General features: G+C 46.3%; 1 protein-coding gene and 1 long non-coding RNA gene across 2 annotated transcripts in view; both read right to left on the bottom strand.

Moving 5' to 3' along the window:
* Positions 1-932: 932 nt before the first annotated feature.
* Positions 933-5,508, bottom strand: LOC132579961 (uncharacterized). Its single transcript, XR_009556021.1, has 4 exons — positions 5,454-5,508; positions 3,591-3,644; positions 2,348-2,401; positions 933-978 (listed from the first exon to the last, which is right to left on the bottom strand). It is a non-coding gene; the product is annotated as an uncharacterized LOC132579961 (long non-coding RNA).
* Positions 5,509-8,667: 3,159 nt separating this feature from the next.
* Positions 8,668-21,916, bottom strand: part of LOC132580018 (collagen alpha-2(XI) chain-like) — an 80,481-nt gene continuing 67,232 nt past the window's right edge. Inside the window, exons 22-27 of the mRNA XM_060250624.1 lie at positions 21,542-21,595; positions 19,968-20,021; positions 17,230-17,274; positions 11,541-11,594; positions 9,421-9,465; positions 8,668-8,722 (exon numbers count right to left, since the gene is read on the bottom strand). Of these exons, the coding sequence (XP_060106607.1) occupies positions 8,713-8,722; positions 9,421-9,465; positions 11,541-11,594; positions 17,230-17,274; positions 19,968-20,021; positions 21,542-21,595 (262 nt within the window). The 3' untranslated portion in view covers positions 8,668-8,712. The remainder of the gene's footprint in view (positions 8,723-9,420; positions 9,466-11,540; positions 11,595-17,229; positions 17,275-19,967; positions 20,022-21,541; positions 21,596-21,916) is intronic.

Raw genomic sequence — 21,916 nt, 5'->3', positions numbered from 1 at the left:
GTCTCTGTAGGGTGGACACCAGTTATAATTCCAGGCCCCACCTAGAAGTTGGCAATCCTACAGCAATTCCTGTAGACAACAGGATTAAGAGGGCTCTGGCAGATTTCATAGAAGAAATAAATCACTTTTCATATTTCTTCATTTAGAGATAGAAAAGTTGGGACAAGAGATGCTCTGTATTCTTAGTGCTTTTGAGGGGGCAACAGTGGGAGGGCTTCTAGTGTCCTGGCCCCACTGGTGGGCCTCCTGATGGCACCTGGTCTTGTGGCCACTGTGTTGGACTGGATGGGCAATTGGCCTGATCCAACATGGTTTCTCTTATGTTCTTATGTTCTTAATACTATTAAAAAGAATTATACTGTAAAGGATGGCACCAGGGTTCAGCAGCAGAGCATCTGCTAGGCAAACAGAAGGTGCCAGGTTCAATCCCCAGCATCTCCAGCTAAAAGGACCAGGCAGTAGAGGATGTGAAATACATCCATCTAATACCTTGAAGAGCTGTTCCAGTCTGAGTAGACGATACTGACTTTGATGGGCCAGTTGTCTGATTCAGTATGGGGCAGTTTCATGTGTTCATGTGTATGCTTATTAATATTTTGATTGTTATTATTGTTGTTGTTGTTATTTTTAATAACAATCAAGGCATAAATCACACCAAAAGCCGCTTTTATTTTGTTTCTTTTGCTTGTTTTTATAAATACCCACTTTTTTTACAGGGAGAAATCTAAACACAACGCTCACAAGGAGTGAGCATTGCTACCAGTGCAATGGCTGGAGGAGAGGGAGATGGGGTCATAGCATGGGGTAAAGAAGATGAGCACAGATTCTCCGAAGATGACTGGGAAAGGGAGCAGGGAAAAGGCCAGCAAGGGAACAATGGAGAAGTCACTGCAGCTCAGCCAAAGATGTTCTGGGTAGGCACAGGAGACATACCTGTGGTCCAGGAGGGCCTCTCATGCCACGTGGTCCAGCTGGACCCTGCACAAAGAGAAAAGTCAAAGAGAATATCAAATGATACTTCCATGCTGTCAGGAGTTTATAGCAGGCTGTCCAGAGACTGTTTCAAGAGCTAGATGCCTTTCTCTCTGTGCCCTCCGTGGCAACTGGCCAAAGGATGGAGTTGTTGGCCTGCTCTCTGCAGCACCCCACTACAAGTGGCCAGAGATGCTATTGCAGCTACCAGCTCCACAGGTGTCAGGGGACACAAAGGGCTCCATCTGCAGCAATAAAGCTGTGGCTCCCCTCTGGAAGCAAGTTGTGGGCTCTTCTCTCTCCCTCCTCAGTCTGGGCACCTGGTTGCTCATGCACAGACTCCACTTAAGACTGTTCATCTCCATAGGCCACGTGGGTCATCTACTGGTCTCCAAGATGCCAGTTCACAGATGACCACACTCACCCTTCTTGTTCCAGCACAGTCTTTAACCTTAAAAGACTTGAATTACCTTCTCCCCCTCCTCCTAAGTGAGAGGCTCTGCTCTGTATCCTTAATCAGCCTTAATTAAGAATACAGAGCAGAGCCTCTCACTTAGGAGGAGGGGAAGGAGGAAATTCAAGGGACATCATCAAATTATTCATTTTAGCATGCAAACACCGCCATACCAAAGAGACCTAATACACTTCGCCATCCATTTAGCTTTACTTTCAACATCCTGCCCCCTGCTAGCACACGGAACATCATCACCTGATCTCATGTATCATGATGGTTGCAGAACAACGGATGGAGGGGGGTGTTAGGGGACCAACAGTTAAGTCCTGAACAGAACTGCAGTTAGGACCAGTGTTCCCTCTAAGCTGAGTTAGCGTGAGCCTCGAACTCACACATTTTTGTCTTAGCACAGGAAGGATGACCCCAGAGCACTCTAATTTGTGCAGTAGTGCCCAACTTTAATGCCAGTAGCTCACAAAGTAGAATTTTTGCTCACAAGACTGCAGCTTAGAGGGAACATTGGTTAGGACAGCTGGTTAGTGGGGCCTATATATTGCAGGGGGAGACCAGAGACTGCTTCTGCTGCTTCTCCTGCACACTTTGGATCGTGGGGAGGGAGGAGGGAGGAGGCTGTGGCAAGCAAAAGCTACCAGTTGGGGGCCCCAACTCAGGGGGTCACGCCAAGAAGTTGGGGGCAGGGCTGCCACAGGGGCCCCGTATGGCTACGGGCCTGCGGATGCACCTCTGTTTAGGTCTGTACTGTAAGACAATCACAAAAGTTGCAAAAGTAGAGACGTTTCTGGTGGGCAGCCATGTTGCTCTGCAGCAGCAGAACAAGATTTGAATCCAGTAACATCTTTAACACCAATAAGATTTCTAGGGTATAAACTTTTGAGAGTCAAAGTAGAGAAGAATACCTACTTTGGAACCAGATTTTCCTGGAAACCCTACAGGACCTCTTATTCCAGGCTCGCCCTGCAAAGAAGGGGGGGGGGGAGTTTACTGTATTATCAGAAGCCCTTCTTAGTTACGACCACCCTGCGGCAGCACACAGAATCAAAAAGCAAACTGAAAACGTGGAGACCGAGCAGTTGCTAAGTCGATTACCAAGTCTGACAAGAAACTACATACTGCATGTATTTCAATCCTCCACAAAATGTCTATTCTTTTTCTAAAAACAAAACCATTGGCAGGTGGATCTTGAAAGGCCTACCTGAGGGACATCAGAAACTAAGTGAACACAGGAAGCAGCTTTATACCATGGGAGACCAAGGCCGTTTTCCCACTTACCTTACCCCGGAGCGACGTCCCTCTTCACCGCGCTGCGTCTGCGCGGATTTCGCACAAACTGCTGCACAGCACCAGGAAGAGCCACGTAGTGCCGGGGCTTTTGCGTCGCAAATGTAAACCGCCAAAAAGCAGGTTTACATTTGCGATGCAAAAGCCCTGGGACTACGCGGCTCTTCCTGGTGCTGCGCAGCAGTTTGTGCGAAATCCACGCAGACGCAGCGCGGTGAAGAGGGACGTCGCTCCGGGGTAAGGTAAGTGGGAAAACGGCCCAAGAGTCTGTTGAGATGAACCCCTTGCCTGCAATTTTGTGCTGGCTTACTCCTGAGGGTATGATTTTAGGCCCTAAAACAATTACGCCTGTGTCTCCCAGCAGGTCTAGTAAAGCAATGGGGGCAGAGCATTTCTAATGGAGGAAACAGCATAAGCAGAGGGGGAAACCCTTCCCTAACACCATGGCTCAAACCTATGTTTTGGTCTTATGGTTTCCATCCTCCAGGTGGAGTCAGGAGCTCTCCAGGAATTACGGTTCATCTCTGAGTTAGTTTGCCCAAGAGCAGTGCTGGCCAAACTGCGACTCAAGAGCTACATGTGGTTCTTTCATACATATTGGGTGGCTCTCAAAGCCCCCACAACCCTGTCAGCCATCTTCTCTCTTTAAATCACTTCTCCAAGCCAACCCAGCTGGCAGCTTGGAGAATGCATTTAAAGTTCCATTTCTCCCTCCCCCCGTCTCTTTGCCTGCCTGCCTTCCTTCCTTCCTTTGTAGCCAGCAAAAACAGAGTGCAAAGGCAATGTATTCAGTGAAGGTAAACACTAACTTCAATTCAATAAACTTAAAGGTACTTCTTGTTATCACATGTTCCAACAGCCCTACCTTTTTGCCCCTAGGTCCTGGGTTTCCTCTGTCACCAACTGATCCTGGGTATCCCTGGAAAGAAAGTATCAGCAGTGGTCATGTTAGAGAGTCCCTCTGATTGCCTGCCTCCATATTGGTTTCTCTGCTATATGAGGCGACCTTAGCCCAAGCTAGTTGGAACTCAGCATTGCTCACTGTGACCAGCAGCAGCACTCGAAGGTCACAGGCTGGAAAAGGTCCTTCCCAGCAGCTGCTACTTGAGAATCCTTTAAATGGAGATACCAGGGATGGAAACTGGGGCATTTGCACACAAAATGGGTGCTCTACCACTGAGCCAGCAACATCTGTGATGCCTCCATGGGCACACGTTCAGCCACTGCTGTGCAGATTGCACTGGCTGCTGATAGAGTTCCGGATCCAGTTCAAGGTGTTGATTCTGACCTTTAAGGCTTTGAGTGGCCAGGGAACAGCATACCTATGGGACTGCCTCTCCCCTTATGTACCCTGACGGGCCTTGCATAGGGTTGCCAATCCCCAGGAGGGGGCAGGGGATCCCCTGGTTTGGAGGCCCTCCCTCTGCTTCAGGGTCATCAGAAAGTAGCGGGGGAGAGAAATGTCTGCTGGACCCTCCATTATTCCTTATGGAGACCAATTCCCACAGGGTATAAAAGAGAATTGATCTGTAGTTATCTGGTGCTCCGGGAGGCCTGTTTTTTGATGTAGAAGCACCAAATTTGCAGCAAGGCATCCAGTACCTCTCATCAAAACACTCTCCAAGTTTCAAAATGATTGGACCAGGGGGTCTAATTCTATGAGCCCCAAAAGAAAGTGCATTAAAAAGGTGTGTGGTCCCTTTAAATGTAATGGCTAGAACTTCCTTTGGAGTTCAATTATGCTTGTCATAACCTTGCTCCTAGCTCCATCCCCAAAGGCTCCTGGCCCAACCCCCAAAGTCCCCAGATATTTCTTTAATGGACTTGGCAACCCTAGCCTTGCATTTGGCCGGATATCCTCAGCCCAAAAGACATCCAACTAGGGCCAGGGCTTTTTCAGCCCCAGCTCCAACCTGGTGGAATGAGCTCCCAGTAGAGAACAGGGCCTTGCAGGATTTTTTACGCTTCTACAGGGCCTGTAAAATGGAACTATTCCATGAGGCTTTCAGCCGACATGCAGACATCCAGCTAACACCCTGGCCCCTCCTGCTCAAACGGCCTGCCAAACTTACTTGATGTGGTATTGGCAGGGACCCCAGACATCATATAGACCCATTGTATCGGACCTGTATCTTCTGAAACTGACCAGAGCCAGAATCTGAATCTGATTTTGACACAATGCCAAAATGCCAATGTTTTGTGATTTTACTGGTCTAGTGTTAGAACCTTAATGATGTAACCTGCCCTAATGCCACTTGCAGAAAGGGCAGGACAGAAATCAAATTAACAAAATAAAATAATAAAATTAAATTAAAATGAAGCTGCCTTATACTGATTCATGCTACTCTGGCCAGCAGCAACTTCTCAGGTACTCACATAGAGACAGATCTTCCCTAACTACTCCTACCAGAGTTTCTTCAACTGGCAATGTGGGGGATTGAATCTGGGACCTCCAAACCTTACTACGGTTTTGGAATATGGGCCTGGGGAGGTTAGTTTTCCCTCTACAGTGTTGGTGGGATTGAATGGGAAGGAACAGCACTTTTTAAAAGCAGGAACACAGTTCTGGCTAGCTTGGTGCCAGGGGGTGTGGCCTAATATGAAAATAAGTTTCTGCTGGGCTTTTTCTACCAAAAAAGCCACGGGAAGGAGTATCCCTTGAGGCTGCCAGATCTTTCTCCAGCCAGGTCTCCAGCATATTCCATTTCTGAGAAGATCCATCACTTACATGGATGCCAACAGGACCTTGCAGCCCCTCCAGACCAGGTTTGCCAGGCAGGCCCTGCCAAAAGGAACCATAAAGGGACCAATTATCACCCAGAGATGCAGGACCAGACTCCAAAAGCTCAAATCAAAAAGGAGTGAAAGCCACCCTGAGCCCGTCAGGGGAGGGCAGGATATAAATTTGATAAAATAAATAAAATAAACAAAGGGCTTTACAGATGCTTTAGCATAACAGAACTCAACGCAATCTCAGAGGGAGTTTCTTCATCTTCTATGAAGGAAAGGAACAGAAAAAGGTCAGATCCTCCACCCACAAAGTCTGTTCTTGACTGGAATCAAATCCCCCAGGGTCTCTGGCTGCTTCCCGAGTTCCTTTTCTATGGGAGAGGCCGCAGACTGAACATGTGACCTTCTGTACACACAGTGTGTGCTTTGCCACTGAGTTCTGGGCCCACTGAGATATTATGCTTTCTTATCTTCTCAGTTCTTGCAATTCCTATGGTTTCCTAGTTCCACAAAAGAAAGTTAAAAGACCAGAGCTAAAACTAGTACTGGAGATAAAACCAGTAAAAGCCATAAATCACTGAGGCAGAAACTCCTTGAGTTTTGCTCAACTTGTAAAGCCGTGGGCTTTATTGTTGGGAACAAGGCCTCCTTGCACTGTCCAAATGAAAAGACAGTTTCAACATGCGCAGAATGATATTAGGTACATTTTTTATACTAGTATGGCGAGGCACAACACAACAGATAAAAGTAACTCCCAATGCCTGTTACACAACACTTTTCTCCATCTTTGATGGCTCTTACCTTTAACCCTGGTGAACCCAAATCTCCACTGATTCCTGCATTTCCTGGAGAGCCCTGTTGGGAAAGAGAGTAATCAAAATAAGTGACAATGAGACAGAGAATTAAGGGACAGTGCTTGGCAAAAGCTTCCCTGAAAAGCTGCTCACCCAACTCAGCTGGAAATATTAGTGGGCAGCCACTGGTAGAGTCTCAGAGTCTGCTTTTGACATTCTTTGCCTCCATCCAAATAACAAGAAAAAGAGACAGAATTTGGATTCTACTAGGTTTTCTGATTTCCAGATTCTGGTGTGGTGGAAGCAAGATGTGAAAGGGCTGTGCAATGCCGCTGGGGCTTTAATCCTTATTTTATTTTAACTCTATTTTAGCTCTACTAGGTTTTCAGTGCAATCTCACACAATTGTGTTCTTCAGTGCAATCACCATTAGGGATGGGCACGAACCGAATTACAAACCAAAATTCATAATGAACCCGGTTCACGGTTTGCAAACCTCAGTTCATACCATCTGCCCCACAAACCACTCAGGTAGCTTTGGGAGATTTGTGTGATTCATGTCAGCAGACATGCTGGCGGCTGGGGCTTGGAGAATGCATTTAACAAGACCATCTTCTTTCAATGCTTTCAATTGCTTTTGCAAGCTGTGCCTGTCACATCACAAACCGTGAACCTCAAATCGGTTCATTAAATGGAAAGGTTCGTGCCCATCTCTAGCCACTATCCTACATGGCTTTTCTCCACATGGTTAAACCAGGGGTGGCAAAACTGTGGCTCAGGAGCCACATGTGGCTCTTTCACATATATTTTGTGGCTCTCAAAGCCCCCACCACCTGTGGGCCAGCAAGGAAAAGGCATCTGTCTCTTTACATCACTTCTCCAAGCCAAGCCAGTCAGCGGCTTGGAGAATACATTTAAAGTTAAAGTTGTTTTATTTCCACCTCTCTGTCCCCATCAATTTGTTTTCCTTCCTTCCTTGCAGGTCTCAAACATCTGACATTCACGTCTTGTGGCTCTCAATAAACATCTGATGTTTATTCTATGTGGCTCTTATGTTAAGCAAGTTTGGCCACCCCTGGTTAAAACACTTCCCAGAATACTTCTTCCAGTGATAAAAAGGGGCCCCTTTCTCCCTCTTTTGTCAGCAGAAAAACTGCAGGATCCACTTCAATAACAACAGCTGCAATTGTAATCCAATTATTCACATAAAATATGTTTTGATAACTAAGAGGGGCTTGCTATGAATCAGATGGCAGACATTTTAAAAAATGTAAATATTTTTAAAACATAAATGCTTATAACCATTGCAGATTATAAGCATCATCCTTGAAGGGGCAATCCCTCCAGGGTGACAGAACACGGAATGCTTCTTCTAAAATAATGTTTGCCCTGCATACTCTCAGAACAAAGAAAGCATGCTTTTGGTCACTGTTAAATACTCGGTTAGATGCATCAGAGTGAAACAGGAACCATACTTTATTGATACTACATACTAAGACAAAATGGCAGGGCCATGACCCCACTTATATGCATGCAAAAGAATGACCCCCCCCCAATCCCCATACCCAGGGCTCTTTTTGTAGCAGGAGCTCCTTTGTATATTAGGCCACGCCCCCTGATGTAGCCAATCCTCCAAGAGCTTAGAGAGCTCTTAGTACAGGACCTACTGTAAGCTCCAGGAGGATTGGCTACATCAGGGGGGCGTGGCCTAAAATGCAGAGGAGCTCCTACTACAAAAAGAGCCCTGTCCATACCAAATCACAGCAGTCAAGTTTTGCACCAAGGCTACTCATTGGTTACTGCTAGCATCCAAATCTCTAGATGTATTCAAGAGTCTCTAGCGCTTCCCACTGCTGCATGGGTGTGCGCAAAAGCTTCCTGCCAAACATAAAGTCCAGTACATAACAGCTACAGATACTTTTTTCATACACAAATTTAACCAAATGAAGCTAACTAATTGTCTAAGACTCATACGACTCATTACGGGCTGTTCACTCAGGAGATAGCCTGACTGACAATATAGGCCACTTGCTGTTGTTACTTGCTGTACTCTGCAATTAAGGTTCCTGCTTGTAAAGGGGAAGTGCTGGTGCCAATATCCAGCTGAGATTTCTAGTTCCGGTGCTACTTGTAGCTTGCCAATTCAGAAGGGATTTGCTGCAAACAAGGAAGGGAACGGCAGCTCACAAGTTGCAGAGAGAGTATGAGGCTCATGCCTATAGCATGAAGCGATGGCTTGGCGCTACATCTAACCCATGCTGTTGTCCCCCCATGCAACCCGCTAGGAAGTTATTTTATTTCTTATTTATTTAAAACATTTCTATGCTGTATTTGACCCAATTCAGGACTCCCAAGGCAGGGCCGAACATTAAAATAATTAAAACTCTCCAGACATTAAAACATTGAATATTTCCCCTTACTATTGATCCTGGAGGCCCATCATGTCCTTGGTCACCTTGGAAACCTACCAAGCCCTGTAAAGGACAAGAGAGATGAAATTCGCATTACTTGAGCCAAAAAAAGCTTAATGTGGATGAGTCCTGAGAGGGCTGACTGACAAAAAATAGCTGGCGGCTCACTAGCTGTGGATTTATAGCCTGCAGTCCGATGTAGGAGGAACGGGAGCAGAGATGTTGCAGCTGAATAGCTGGGCCCTACTGTGGACTGTCTGCTGGGTCTCTGGCTCCTCTTGTCCAGCATCAGAGATGATAAACTGTTTCCTGAAATGCTGCTCCCTCTAGAAACCACCACCTGCTTCTCTGGAAACCAAGCACCAGTTGAGATGGGCAATGAAAAGTCCAGTGGGGTAGCGGTGCTAAGCGTATTGCAGCGAAACAAAATTGGAACAACATACCAGAATATATGTTAAAACAAAGCAAGAGTCAAGTTTCACCTTTAAGACCAACAAAGTTTTATTCAGTTTGCATTCTGAATAAAACTTCGTTGGCTTTAACAGTGCAACTTGACTCTTGCTTTGTTCTACTGCGTCAGACCGACACGGCTGCCCACCTGGATCTCTCAGAATGTATGTTTTTAGTTTTTAAGGTGCCACTGGGCATCTATACAACAAAGAGAACGGGAAGGCGAGTTTTCCCCTGCTGTGCTTTTGGCTTCGACAGTGTCAAGAGAAGGGTTGTACCTGAAAGAGACTCAAAGGAACAATTCTACTTACAGGTGGTCCCTTTCTGCCAGGGCTCCCCACAACACCAGAGGCACCCTGCAGGATAAGCAAAGACATTAAGGATCAAAAGAATCCCCTCGTGGCCCCTCATTCCTCCACCCAGCCCATCACCTAAGAGAAGAGATGTGATCAGGAAAAAAATCTACAAGTGTTTTTTTAGGGGCGAAGGACTTTTCCCAGTATTTTTCAAAATTTTAAGAAAAATTTCCAAACAAAAATTTGGAAAATTTAGAACACACTGAATGCAAAAGCTTCTGTGAAGTACTTTCTCTTTTCGAATAGTAAAATGCTTCTCAAGAGAAGGTTTTTTCACACTCAAAATGTAAAGAAGGTATGAGATTCCCACCCCCCTACCCCAATTTTTCCAATGGAAAAAAGGGAAATTTTGTGAAATATGGAAAAAATGTTCCTTTTGAAAAGCCTTGTCTTACAAAGTATTTCATTTATTCCAAATGTATTGCATGAGGACTTTTTCCATTTTTCCAATGGAAGAATTGGAAATTTTTGAGTACTGGAAAAGTCTCATACACCATACACGTATTTCTGTTTAGATATACATAATTTTGGCAACAGTTAATATGCTATAATGCATTTAATGATAACACATTATTAAAGCAGTCAGTGTTTTCAGTATTAATATCCAAATATACTGGTAGCTGTACCTATTGAGACTCTATGAGACAATATATGTCCAAATAATACTTTGTTTTATTTACCACAAAGTTGGTTTTTTGCCTTCTACTTTTCTTTTTTTCCTACCTCTTGCAAAAATTAAAGACACATGTGCTATGGGCAGCTTAAGGTGCAGCAGTTTGCCACTATTTAAATATTGGTTTTATTTCCAATTTCCTTACATAAAATGAAGATAATTGTACTTCTAAACTCCACCAATAGGCTAAATAGTACAATTTTATATGCCATGCTATAAACGTTGCATTTTATGTTGCTCGATCAGTAGAGGAAGTTTAGATTCAATAGGAAATCAATTATTGCATATGTTTAAATTCGCCAAAAAATTTCTAATTTTTCCTGCAAAATGAAACAAAATAAAAACCCGCCTCAGGAACATCCAAAACTAACGGAAGACAGGAAGCTGCTTTTTGCCAAGGCAGACCATCGGTTCATGGAGATGAATACTGTCCACTCGGACTATCAGCAGCTCCGCAGGAACCTGGGCAGAGAAAGGTCTTCCCCAGCCTCCTGTTTTGTAGGCTCTTGCCTGCTGCCAGCCAGCTGGCTGGTGGGAGGAAATTCCCTAATAGCAATGTTATATGATATGCCTACATCACCCAGAGGTAACACGGGCATGCCAGGGGCAACACTCTGGGTTTTGGGCAAAACTCTAAAGCTTGAGGGTGATTTTGCCATAGTTTTGCCCCCAAACCAGAACATCACCCAAGATGTGCTTACATCACTTCTGGGTGATGTAGGCACAGTGTGTGACATCATTTCAGGTGGCACCAGCATGTTGGGGCGATCAGGGGTTGTTTTGTAGAAAAATAGGTGATGGAGCTCATCCAGCGACTGTTATGCAGCTGCACCTACTGTTCAATGGACAAGGTGGGAAGGAGGAGGAGGAACTCTCGGAAAGGTTCAAGAGCTGCGCCCCTGTGAGCTTCAGCTGAATCCGAGGCCTGGGGGTGATGCTTCCGGCTCCCGGAATGTTCCCACCCCACCCCCCTGCCATCTCAATTAGACCTGGCATCCTTAGGTAATTCTGAACAACCTCTGTAAAAGATTTTGGGTAAGGCTTGCTCTCTCGTCTATGCAACAGGACAATTTGCTCTTGGTGATTACAGAGCTCCTTTGCCCTACCCTCGGAAGCCCAGCCTAACCGACTGCTGTTGTGACATGCTGTGTCTGAAATCCTGTCTGCAGAGAGACAGGATAAGAGCCACCATGGGTTCTTAGACAAAGACTCCACTACCCTTCCAACACCACTCACACCCATGCCAAAAAACAACAGGAAAGCAAACCACATAAATTTATCCAGCCACATGGGGCTCCGGATGACCAGGGACCTCAAGAGCTGTGTGTCCCCCTCCCCCTTCACAACCAGAGCAGCCTTTGCAGTAGAAAGGAAAGTTAAATAGGTAGTATAGAATGGGAACCTGTGTACCAGGCTTTCCTTCTGCGCCGTGGATTTCTGAAGTGCCTCGTAAGCCCTGCAGGGGAAGGAATTGATCAAATGGTCAGAGACTTAGTGCTTTTCTATGATGCTCAAAGAACTTCATATACAAGTGATGACAATGTGTGTAGACTCCCTTGTTGGATGGCCCCTCTGGTGCTGGCCTCCACTGGAGTTGGTTTGCTCCAGGCCTTCAGCAGCCTCTCAACGTACTGGCACGCTGGGAATTTTCTATTGCCATTGCTGATGATGTAGCAACGGTCAATAGCCTCCTATCAGATTTTGCCAGTAGCTCTCACAGAGCACGCTCTACTTCAGGGGTCCCCAACAGCAGCACTTTTGGAAATTTTGAGAAAGTGTAGTGACCACCCCCCCCCCAAAGATGGCTGCCACCAGAGGCCACCCCCCCCAAAAAATGTCTGCCTTAGGAAGTGAAACCAAATGGAATACCACCCTCCTCACACCCCTTGGGAAGAAGGAATGACACCACGCATTCATTAAGGAAAGCCCAGGAGCCTACCAGTCCTCTTAATCCTACCATCAGGGCTTTTTTTATAGCAGGAACTCCTTTGCATATTAGGCCACACACCCCTGATGTAGTCAATCCTCCGAGAGCTTACAGGGTTCTTAGTACATGCCTGGCTACAATAAAAACCCTTTCATTTGAAAGCAGCCAATAAGAAGAAGAAGATATTGGATTTATATCCCGCCCTCCACTCCGAAGAGTCTCAGAGCGGCTCACAATCTCCTTTACCTTCCTCCCCCACAACAGACACCCTGTGAGGTGGGTGGGGCTGGAGAGGGCTCTCACAGCAGCGCCCTTTCAAGGACAACCTCTGCCAGGGCTATGGCTGACCCAAGGCCATTCCAGCAGGTGCAAGTGGAGGAGTGGGGAATCAAACCCGGTTCTCCCAGATAAGAGTCCGCACACTTAACCACTACACCAAACTGGCTCTCCTGCCTCACAATGACCCCACCCACTGTCTAAAACAGGGGTGTTGAACTCATTTGTTATGAGGGCCGGATCTGACATAAATGAGACCTTGAGGGGCCCGGCCGTGTCGGGTTGGGCCGAGCCATATCGGGCTGGGCCATGTGTGTACCCTATTTAAGATTAGGTAGCAGAGATACAAATTTTACAAAGAAGACAGACAAACACAAATATATTTTTAAAAAAACTTAAAACATGCTTAAAATATCAGCACTCATTGGTCTTAAAGATGCTTTCTTCGTATTTCTCCTATGGGATCCAGGGAACTGGGCAAAGGAGCTCTGGCTCTTTCCTTCCTTCCTCAGGGGACTGGGGGGAGGGAGGAGCCTCAGCCAATAGAAGGAAGAGAGGCTTGGCTCAGTAGCTCCACTGTGCAATTGAGAGAGGCTGGCCAAGCAAGCTATTCCTTCCCCATTCCTCCCCAAGGGAGGAGTCTCAGCCAGTGGAGAAAATAGAGGTTTTGCTCTGTAGCTCCTGTGCAATTAAGCAAGCCTTGCAAAGCAAACTGTTATGCAGAACAAAGCAAGAGAGAGGGAGAAGGAAGCAGACCACAGTCAGTTGCTGGGGGGCCTTGTAGAAGCCCTCCAGGGGCCTGATTCGGCCCCCGAACTGCATGTTTGACACGCCGGGTCGAAAAAGCTCAGTGGGCACCAAAGGAAGCACTTGTGGGTGCTATAATGTTCACAGGCACCATATTGGGGAATCCTGCTCCATTGTAAAACAGAACATCTGATACGAGGCTGCTTCTATTGCTACACCAACACAAACAATCTTGTGAGCTTCTAGCTTCTGACTGGAAGAATATACATATATTGACCTCAGCAGCCATATCATACTGGACTGATTTCCACATTACCACTCGACTGATCCACACTGGCAACTATTCAAAAGTTTTATGCTTAAACAGCGGCTAGTAAGCTTGCCCATTTTCTACAAGGCATATCCTTTTAACTGAATTTAATTTCTGAGAACTGGATCTTAGGGTGGCAAATAGCAAAACATTACAGAATGCTTTGCGACCAAGCCCAGGCAGCATTTAATCAGCCCCAAAAGGAGTTTTCAGTGCCATGGTGGAACCCTGGAAAATGCCAGAAGAACAAATGGCATCCCAGCATGCATGACCAACAGCATTTCTCTCAACCAATAAAGCATCATCAGGGATTAGCAAACCCCCCTCCCCCAAGTTTCTAAACCACAAGGCTTGGCTTCTTGGCTTCTTAAAGTCTCAGAAACTCTCTTTGGAAATGAAAAATTGCCAAATTCTGGTCTGTTGGTATAGGAGCAAGAGATGTCAGGGAATGAGCATGGAAACTTCTGCACAAAAAATGAATGCTCTGCTATTGAGTTGCAGTCCTTCCCAAAATATCATAGCAGAAGAAGCCCACAGAGTCAAAATGGATCTCACCTAGACAACATGAACATGTGTGAATTAGGCTTCCCAACCCTCCCGCCCTGGCGGGGGCCCCCAATATTTCCACCCTCTTCCCCCGCTCCTCAAAAAAATGGAAGGGGGGGAGGCGGCGCCGGCCGCCCCATCTCAGGCGCGCAGCTGCCGCTCACCGTGGCTGCTCCTCCGAGATGGGCTCAGGCTGGGCCCATCTCGAAGGAGCGGCCGGGGTGGGTCGGCAGCGGCGCGGCAGCGTCGCCCGCTCTGCCTCTAGGGTGGGGGGGGGGGCGGGCCGCCAGTCTGGGCCCTTCTATGAGTGAGGCACACACTATAGGCAGGGATTGCAGCAGGGCGGAACCATACTTCCGGAGGCGACGTTTCCTACGGAATCCCCAGCGAAGCACCCCCTCCCTGTCTCCTAGCAACAGCTGGCGGACTCTTCGAGCCTGAGCCGGGGTTAGGCAGGAGCATCGCTGAAATGTGTCCGCCCGCCATGTAGAGCCGCCTGCCGGGGCTGCCTGGCGAAGGAGCTGCAGTGTCTTTCGCTGACCATTGCCCAGGTCATGCACAGGCTGAAGGCCTCGGGGCTCCATTCCCAGCTGGAGCGACAGGCCCGGGTGAGCTGGCTGGGGCCGCTTTGGAGCGCTCGCCGCCCCTTCTGTCAAGGGAAGCGCCTCCTTCGCCTCTGCCTTGGCTTCTGTCCTCCTTTCTGCTATCCCAAACCTTTCCCCTTCGCTTCTCTCTCTCGTTAACTCCTCCTTTGTTTGCTGTTCTGTGCCTTGCCTCTCTGCCCACTTTCCCACTCTTTGACCTTTTGAATAATAATAATAATAACAATAATAATAACAACAACTATTAGATTTCTGAGCATTGAACATGCTCCTCCTGTATGTTATCTAATCGTAAAAGGCAGACATGTATATTCTGCTAAAGGGCAAAGCTGTGTCTGGTTTATAAAGGGCAGAACGGTTAGAATGCAATAATAGTATTATTATTATTAATAAAAGTTGTTGTAATGTTTCTGATGTGTATTTAGTGTGTTATCTGAGGGGGAAAGACTTGTATATTCTTCTAGAGACCAAAGTCACATCTGCATTGCAAAAGCCAGAAAAGGCTAAATGCAGTAACAGATTTTTAAATTTTTGTTTTGTTTTGTTTTTACTAAAAATAAGAATCATTGGAATACTTAAGAACATTTAATGTGCTTCTTGTGTATCATTTGGGGAGGGATGGTGGCTCAGTGGTAGAGCATCTGCTTGGTAAGCAGAAGGTCCCAGGTTCAATCCCTGGCATCTTCAAAAAAGGGTCCAGGCAAACAGGTGTGAAAAACCTCAGCTTGAGACCCTGGAGAGCTGCTGCCAGTCTGAGTAGACAATACTGACTTTGATAGACCAAGAGTCTGATTCAGTATAAGGCAGCTTCATAGGTCCATATGTCCATCTAAGGCTCCAAAGACAGACAGGTATGTTAAGAACATAAGAGAAGCCATGTTGGATCAGGCCAGTGGCCCATCCAGTCCTATACTCTGTGCCACACAGTGGCCAAAAAAACCAAGTGCCATCAGGAGGTCCACCAGTGGGGCCAGGACACTAGACCCCTCCCACTGTGCCCCCTCCCCCGTAGCACCAAGAATACAGAGCATCACTGCCCCATTCAGAGAGTTCCAACAATACACTAATAGCCACTGATGGACCTCTGCTCCATATGCCTTCGTTTCTCTGAAGGAAGGCCTTAGTCTCTCTGGCCTGCTGTTGACCATACAGAGGAACTGGTTGGCCGCTCTGTGAGAAAAGATGCTGGACCAGATGGACCACTGGTCTGATCCAGCAGAGTTCTTCTTATGGTCTTAAGGCAAACTGTTCTACATTCTTCATGAGGTTAAAGGTGACTGATAAACTTTAATCATTTCCCCTTTGGTTCAGACTATGAAATGTTGTTGGCCTGAATATACTTTCTCTCTTTCTTCTAGCTGAACCTAGATATCCCTCAATTTTAATACCTCCTTTTTAACCTATGTTGTTGCAATGTTTCATCAGATATTGTAAATTATTGTTATTAAATTGTTTGCTGATCTCTTTGCCTGAAACGTCGAGCCATATTTCATTATTTTCCTCTGTTAATCCTCATTCAAGGCTAGTTCAGCTATCCTTCTTTCCTCATTGAATTGGTTTGGCAAAAAGTATCTCTCCTATTAAATGAGTGGATGAAATTGGAGATACAGACATGGTCATAATTGAAACCCAATATTACCTAGAAACATGTATCCAAGAAAATATACTTGTGATTTAACAGATAACAAATTTCATTAAATCTGTTTCATGAAACTTTCTTTATTGAACTGGAATAATTGTTGGCCCTTTTCTTTCGTTGTACATATTGGTAGGTTGTATAAGTTTGTGGCACAAAGAAAGTGATGCTAAATTAAACACAACTCTGAATACATCGGCCAGTTTAAGATGTTTTGAAACATCAATTTAGAAAGGCTGTTCTTGTTAGTAAAATTAGCTCATATGTGAAATACCTTGTATGTTTCTTTGCCTGCATTTTGTTTTAGCTCACTTATGGTCTACATGCATTTAGTGTAATATCTATACCTATCGATATCTAAATCGAATAAAATATATTGCGGTTATAATATTAGAAATGGTAGTAGGGTTGCCAATCCCCAGGTGGAAGCAGGGATCTCCCGGTTTGGAGGCCCTCCCCCCGCTTCAGGGTCACCCCTTTAAATGTGATGGCCAGAACTCCCTTGGAGTTCAATTATGCTTGTCACAGCCTTGATCTTGGCTCCACCCCTAATATCTCCTGGCTCCACCCCCAAAATCTCCTGGCTCCACCCCCAAAGTCCCCAGATATTTCTTGAATTGGACTTGGCAACCCTAGTGTCAATGGCTTATCCTATTGTACCATTGCTCCCCCTAGTTCAGCATTATCTACTCTGATGAGTAGCAGCTCTCCAGGATCTGAGCAAGGATCTCTCTCTCAGCATCTGCTACCTGAGATCCTTTAGCTATAGATGCTGGGGATCCACCCTGGTTATATGCAGGGGTGGAATTCTAGCAGGAGCTCCTTTGCATATTAGGCCACACTCTCCTGATGTAGCCAATCCTCCAAGAGCTTACAAAAAAGAGCCCTGTAAGCTCTTGGAGGATTGGCTACATCAGGGATGTGTGGCCTAATATGCAAAGGGGCTCCTGCTAGAATTCCACCCCTGGTTATGTGGTTATGCTGCCCACTGTGTATAGCAAATTTGGCACAACCAAGGCTGGCCACAGTAGGGATCCTGTGACTTACTGGAGGTCCTGGCATTCCAGTGAGCCCACGCTGGCCCATCCGGCCCTGGAAAGAAACAAACAGTTGAAGAAGAGTCATTAATCACACTGCATGAATAAAGAAAATCCTTACTCTATTAGCAAGTGGGCAGCTCAAGACGATCACTAAAGGAGCAAAACCAGAGACAAAGGAGGGGTTTCTGCATATTTGGGGGAACTCTCTAGTTAGGTAGGAAAACATGAGTTTGTAAATTACTAATTAACCAAAGGTTAAAGGGGGGAAAAGGGCATTGATCTGGCCTGATGAGGAACCAACATTCTCCAGGAGATATCTAATGCTAAGCCCAATCAACAGCTAGTTAAGGTTACAAGAAATAGGCAAATAGGCCTCCAAGAACCTATACAATTCTGGGATATTTAGATCAGGGCGGGAGGGCTGTCCCAATATTTATCACTCTTGTCTTGAATAGTGAATGTATCCAAACTTGACAGCAGGGCAGACATTATGGAATCATCAGACCCACCCCTGTAAGGGCCCAACAATGTCAAGAGGAATCCTATTCGTACCATGGGAAGAGTATAAAATGCAACGTTCACTTTTGTTGTTGTTCAGTCACACAGTCGAGTCTGACTCTTTGCAACCCCGTGGACCAAGTCATGCCAGGCCCTCCTGTCTTCCACCATCCTCCCAAGTCTGCTCAAATTCATGTTAGTTACATCAATAACACTGTCCAGCCATATAATCTTCTGCTGTCCCCTTCTTCTTTTGCCTTCTGTCTTTACCAGCATCAGGATCTTCTCCAGGGAGTGCTCCCTCCTCATTTGGTGGCCAAAGTATTTGAGCTTCAGCTTCAGCATCTGACCTTCCAGTGAACAGTCTGGGTTGATTTCCCTTAGGCCTGACTGATTTGATCTTCTTGCAGTCCAAGGGATTCTCAAGAGTCTTCTCCAGCATGCTGTAATGTTCACTATCCTCCACCAAACCCAAGTAACAATTTATTTAATTGTATATTGCAGTGTCTGTCACAAATATGATTTAATGGCCTTGTTAGGAATTGATGGGATGTGTGTATGTCACAGAAGGCTCCATTCAGAAGCAGCATTCTCTGCTGTGTAAGAGAATGCCTCTTCTAAGAGCCAAGCTCGATGTTACAAGGGCCCAGGGCTTTTATTTTTTTGTAGCAGGAACTCCTTTGCATATTGGGCCACATACCCCTGATGTATAGGGTTGCCAAGTCCCCTGTGCCCCGGAGCTTCCCCCTATGTTGCCAGCACGATGACGTCACCCAGAAGTGATGTCGTCATGTTGGTGATGCCACTCTTAGCATTTCTGGAGAAACTCTATGGTTTTCCCGGATGCTCTAGCCATTTGTGAGGGGGAAAACCCTGTGGTACCTATTGTACCATACAGTTTTCCCTCCCAAATGGCTAGAGTATCTGGGAAAATCATAGAGTTTTCCTGGAAACACCTAGAGTGGCTGCTGTGCTCCGGCGCCGCGATGATGTCATTTCTGGGTGATGTCATTGCGCCGCCGAAATAGAGGGAGGTTTCGCCTGCTGGCCCAATGTGGGTCGGTGGGTTGGGAACCTCCCAGGCAGGGGAATCCCCGCCTGGACCAGGGGCTTGGCAGCCCTACTGATGTAGCCAATCCTCCAAGAGCTTCCAGGGCTCTTAGTACAGGGCCTACTGTAAGCTACAGGAAGATTGGCTCCATCAGGGGTGTGTGGCCCAATATGCAAAAGAATTCCTGCTAAAAAAAAAAAGTCAGAATGTGGGTACCTGACTTGACTCACTGGCATATGGAAGAAGTGGGGAACTTATTTTGAAAGTGCTATGTTTAGCTCTAAAGCATGGGGAAAGGGAAAGGGGGAGGGGGTATTAGGCATCCTGGACTTTTTTTGCCAGTGGAAATGGCCATGTGAATGAGTTGCCCTTTCTTGTCAATTAAGGCCCTGTGGACACCATTTCAGCTGGGGAAAACAGCCTGGTAAGGAAGACTGAAGCCCCCGCATTAAATGTTGGGCTTTCAAAATACATTTTTAAACAAATCTATTCCTTAGTTAAATCAGAGGTACCTTTTAATTGATTAAAAAGATTTTTAAACTGTTACTCCAATAAATCAGCCAATTAATGGTTGTAGCTTCAATACAGATTTAACTATAGACAACTTCTTTGAGGGAAATAAAAGCATGAGAAACCTCTTATATATCCTGACCTCTTAATCTTTGTATTAAGAAAGCATGCTTCTAGCACAAGAGTTGTAAATTACCCCATTTTGAACTTGTGAGCCTGCAGAGTACGCTTGCCCTGTTTTTTAGTCTATCTTAACCAAAATCTTTACCTCCCTATATGTACTATCTCTTACCATCCCACATTATTGCAGAGCTTTTTTGTTTTCAAGGCTGAACATTATACCTACAACGGTTTTGTAAGGGAGATTTTTGAATAGGTCCTACACTGATCAAATCTGCCCTTGTGGCCTTAGCAGAACTTATACATCCTTTCATGCTCTGCTGGAATGCCGATTTTTTAATGAGGTTTTACTATATTAAGCCTTTATTCAACCAATCCCCCCACTACTCCAAAAACCCTGGCTGTTTTGCTCAGTGATAAGGATCCTAAGATCACTCTAGCAATTGCAAAATTTGTCTCAGTCCTTCTAGCCCTTGTATAAAAAAAGAGAAATAAATGTCTTCTGCTGCTCAAGATTTGTGAATCAATGAGCTTCTAAGGTCACAAAAGGAAAGGAAAGGAATTACTCTGTTTCCTCGTGCTCCTGGCCTTCCTTTGGGGCCATCCAAACCACGACTGCCCTGCAAGTCAGAAACAAAACACAATAATCATTTAATAGAAGACTGAATTGCCAATTTTCCATTCTGATGGCCAGAAGGAACCCATTTCTCTGGATCATTTCTGCCTTCTAACACACATGCTAGAGGAGCAGCTGTTAGGGTTGCCAGCCTCCAAGGTGGGGCCTTGAGTTTTCCCTCTTTTACAACTAATCTCCAGATGGCTGCGATCAGCTCCCATGGAGAAACTGAAGGATGGACTCTAAGGCATTGCACTCTACAGCATTGGGGAGGCCCCTCCCCTCCCCAAACCCTGCCCTCTCCTAGATCCACCCTCAGCTATGCCTGCAGCTATTTCCCAACACAGACCTGGCAATCCCAAAATGTCAGCAACATGTAACTTGTGCAGAGGGCTGGAAGAGCTTTCAAAGTAGGCTCTCGATAGCCCAAGCCACTCATGCACTAATTGTCCCTTGCCACAAACCTTAGCCTGAGAGTCATGTTTTCTCATTTTGCCAGTGCAACCTACTCATCATAGAAAGCATACATTCAAAACATTACAAAGCTGGCACTAACCTGAATAGCCCAGGCAAGTTTGATCTCTTTGGACCTCAGAAGCTAAGCCGGGACGACTCTGGCAAGTACTTGGATAGGAGACCTCCTTGGAATACCAGCAGTTGAGAGAACAGGGGCAGGCTTTCTTCAGCCACCTCTCTGAATATCCTCCAGGCAGGGCCGGCACGTGGGAGTAGGCCAAGTAGGCAGCCACCTTGGGCGCCACTTGGTCTAGGGGCGCCATAAGGAGCCCCCTCTCCCCGTGCCTGCCACTGCCCTGCACCTGCCACCACCTTCTCGCACCTGCTGCCACCTTCTGCCTCCTCCCTGCACCCAAAGACACTTCCCATGACTCTCAGGCTGGGCCGCCTCTGCTTCAAAGAAGGGGAGGGCCGAGCTGAGAGCTTGTGTGTAATGCAGGCAGCCCGATGATGTCACTTCTCATGCAGAAAGAGACGGGGGGAGGGGGCGGGTGAATGGCCGTCAGTCTAGGGATGCCAGAACCGCTAGCACCAAGCCTGCCTCCAGGCTCCCAGTAAGGGTCAATCACCAGAGGTCAACAAGACTTTCAGGTGCAGACACACACATACACAAATGCACAATTTAAAAAAAACACACTACAAAGCTTTCAGGAACAAGGGAAGTTAGGATTCAGGAACAATGTTCAAGGTTGTTTTCGCACTCACCTTAATCAGCATCGACGACCCTCTTCACCGCGCAGGATCTGCGCGGATTTCGCACTAATTGCCGCGGAGCACCCGGAAGAGCCGGAAAGTCCCGGCGCTTTTGCGGCGCAAACTGAAACCGCCAAAAAGCAGTTTCCGTTTGCACCGCAAAAGCGCCGGGACTTTCCGGCTCTTCCGGGTGCTCCGCGGCAATTAGTGCGAAATCCTCGCAGATCCTGCGCGGTGAAGAGGGTCGTCGATGCTGATTAAGGTGAGTGCGAAAACGACCCAACAGAAAGGCAGGCAAGCATGGCTGAGACTAACCTTAAACCCTTCAGTGCCATTTTGACCAGGAGGACCGATCTGCCCTTCTTCTCCCTAGAACAGAAAGAAAACCGGTCAACAGTCCCAGCCCAAGCCGTTTTGTAACTTCAACAAGACAGAAAGTAGGCCAGTGCTCAGTCATATTTTGCAAGGCAATGTGGGTCTTGGACTAAGGACTCAGGCATTGTGGACCAAGCACTTCTCATTATACTACTACCACTACTATCACCACCACAGCCATTATCATCGTCTTTGGTTTTCAGGCTGTCCTCCCCTGAAAAAAAACAAGGCTCAAGACAATATACATGAGTGATAAAATTACAAATCTTATCAGAGGTTTCGAAATTAAAAATACCTAAAGATATAATTGCAACA

Source organism: Heteronotia binoei, chromosome 12, assembly GCF_032191835.1.
Source record: "Heteronotia binoei isolate CCM8104 ecotype False Entrance Well chromosome 12, APGP_CSIRO_Hbin_v1, whole genome shotgun sequence".
Classification (NCBI taxonomy): domain Eukaryota; kingdom Metazoa; phylum Chordata; class Lepidosauria; order Squamata; family Gekkonidae; genus Heteronotia; species Heteronotia binoei.
Note: the sequence above shows the minus strand (reverse complement) of the source record. Positions and strands in the feature narration are given on the sequence as shown.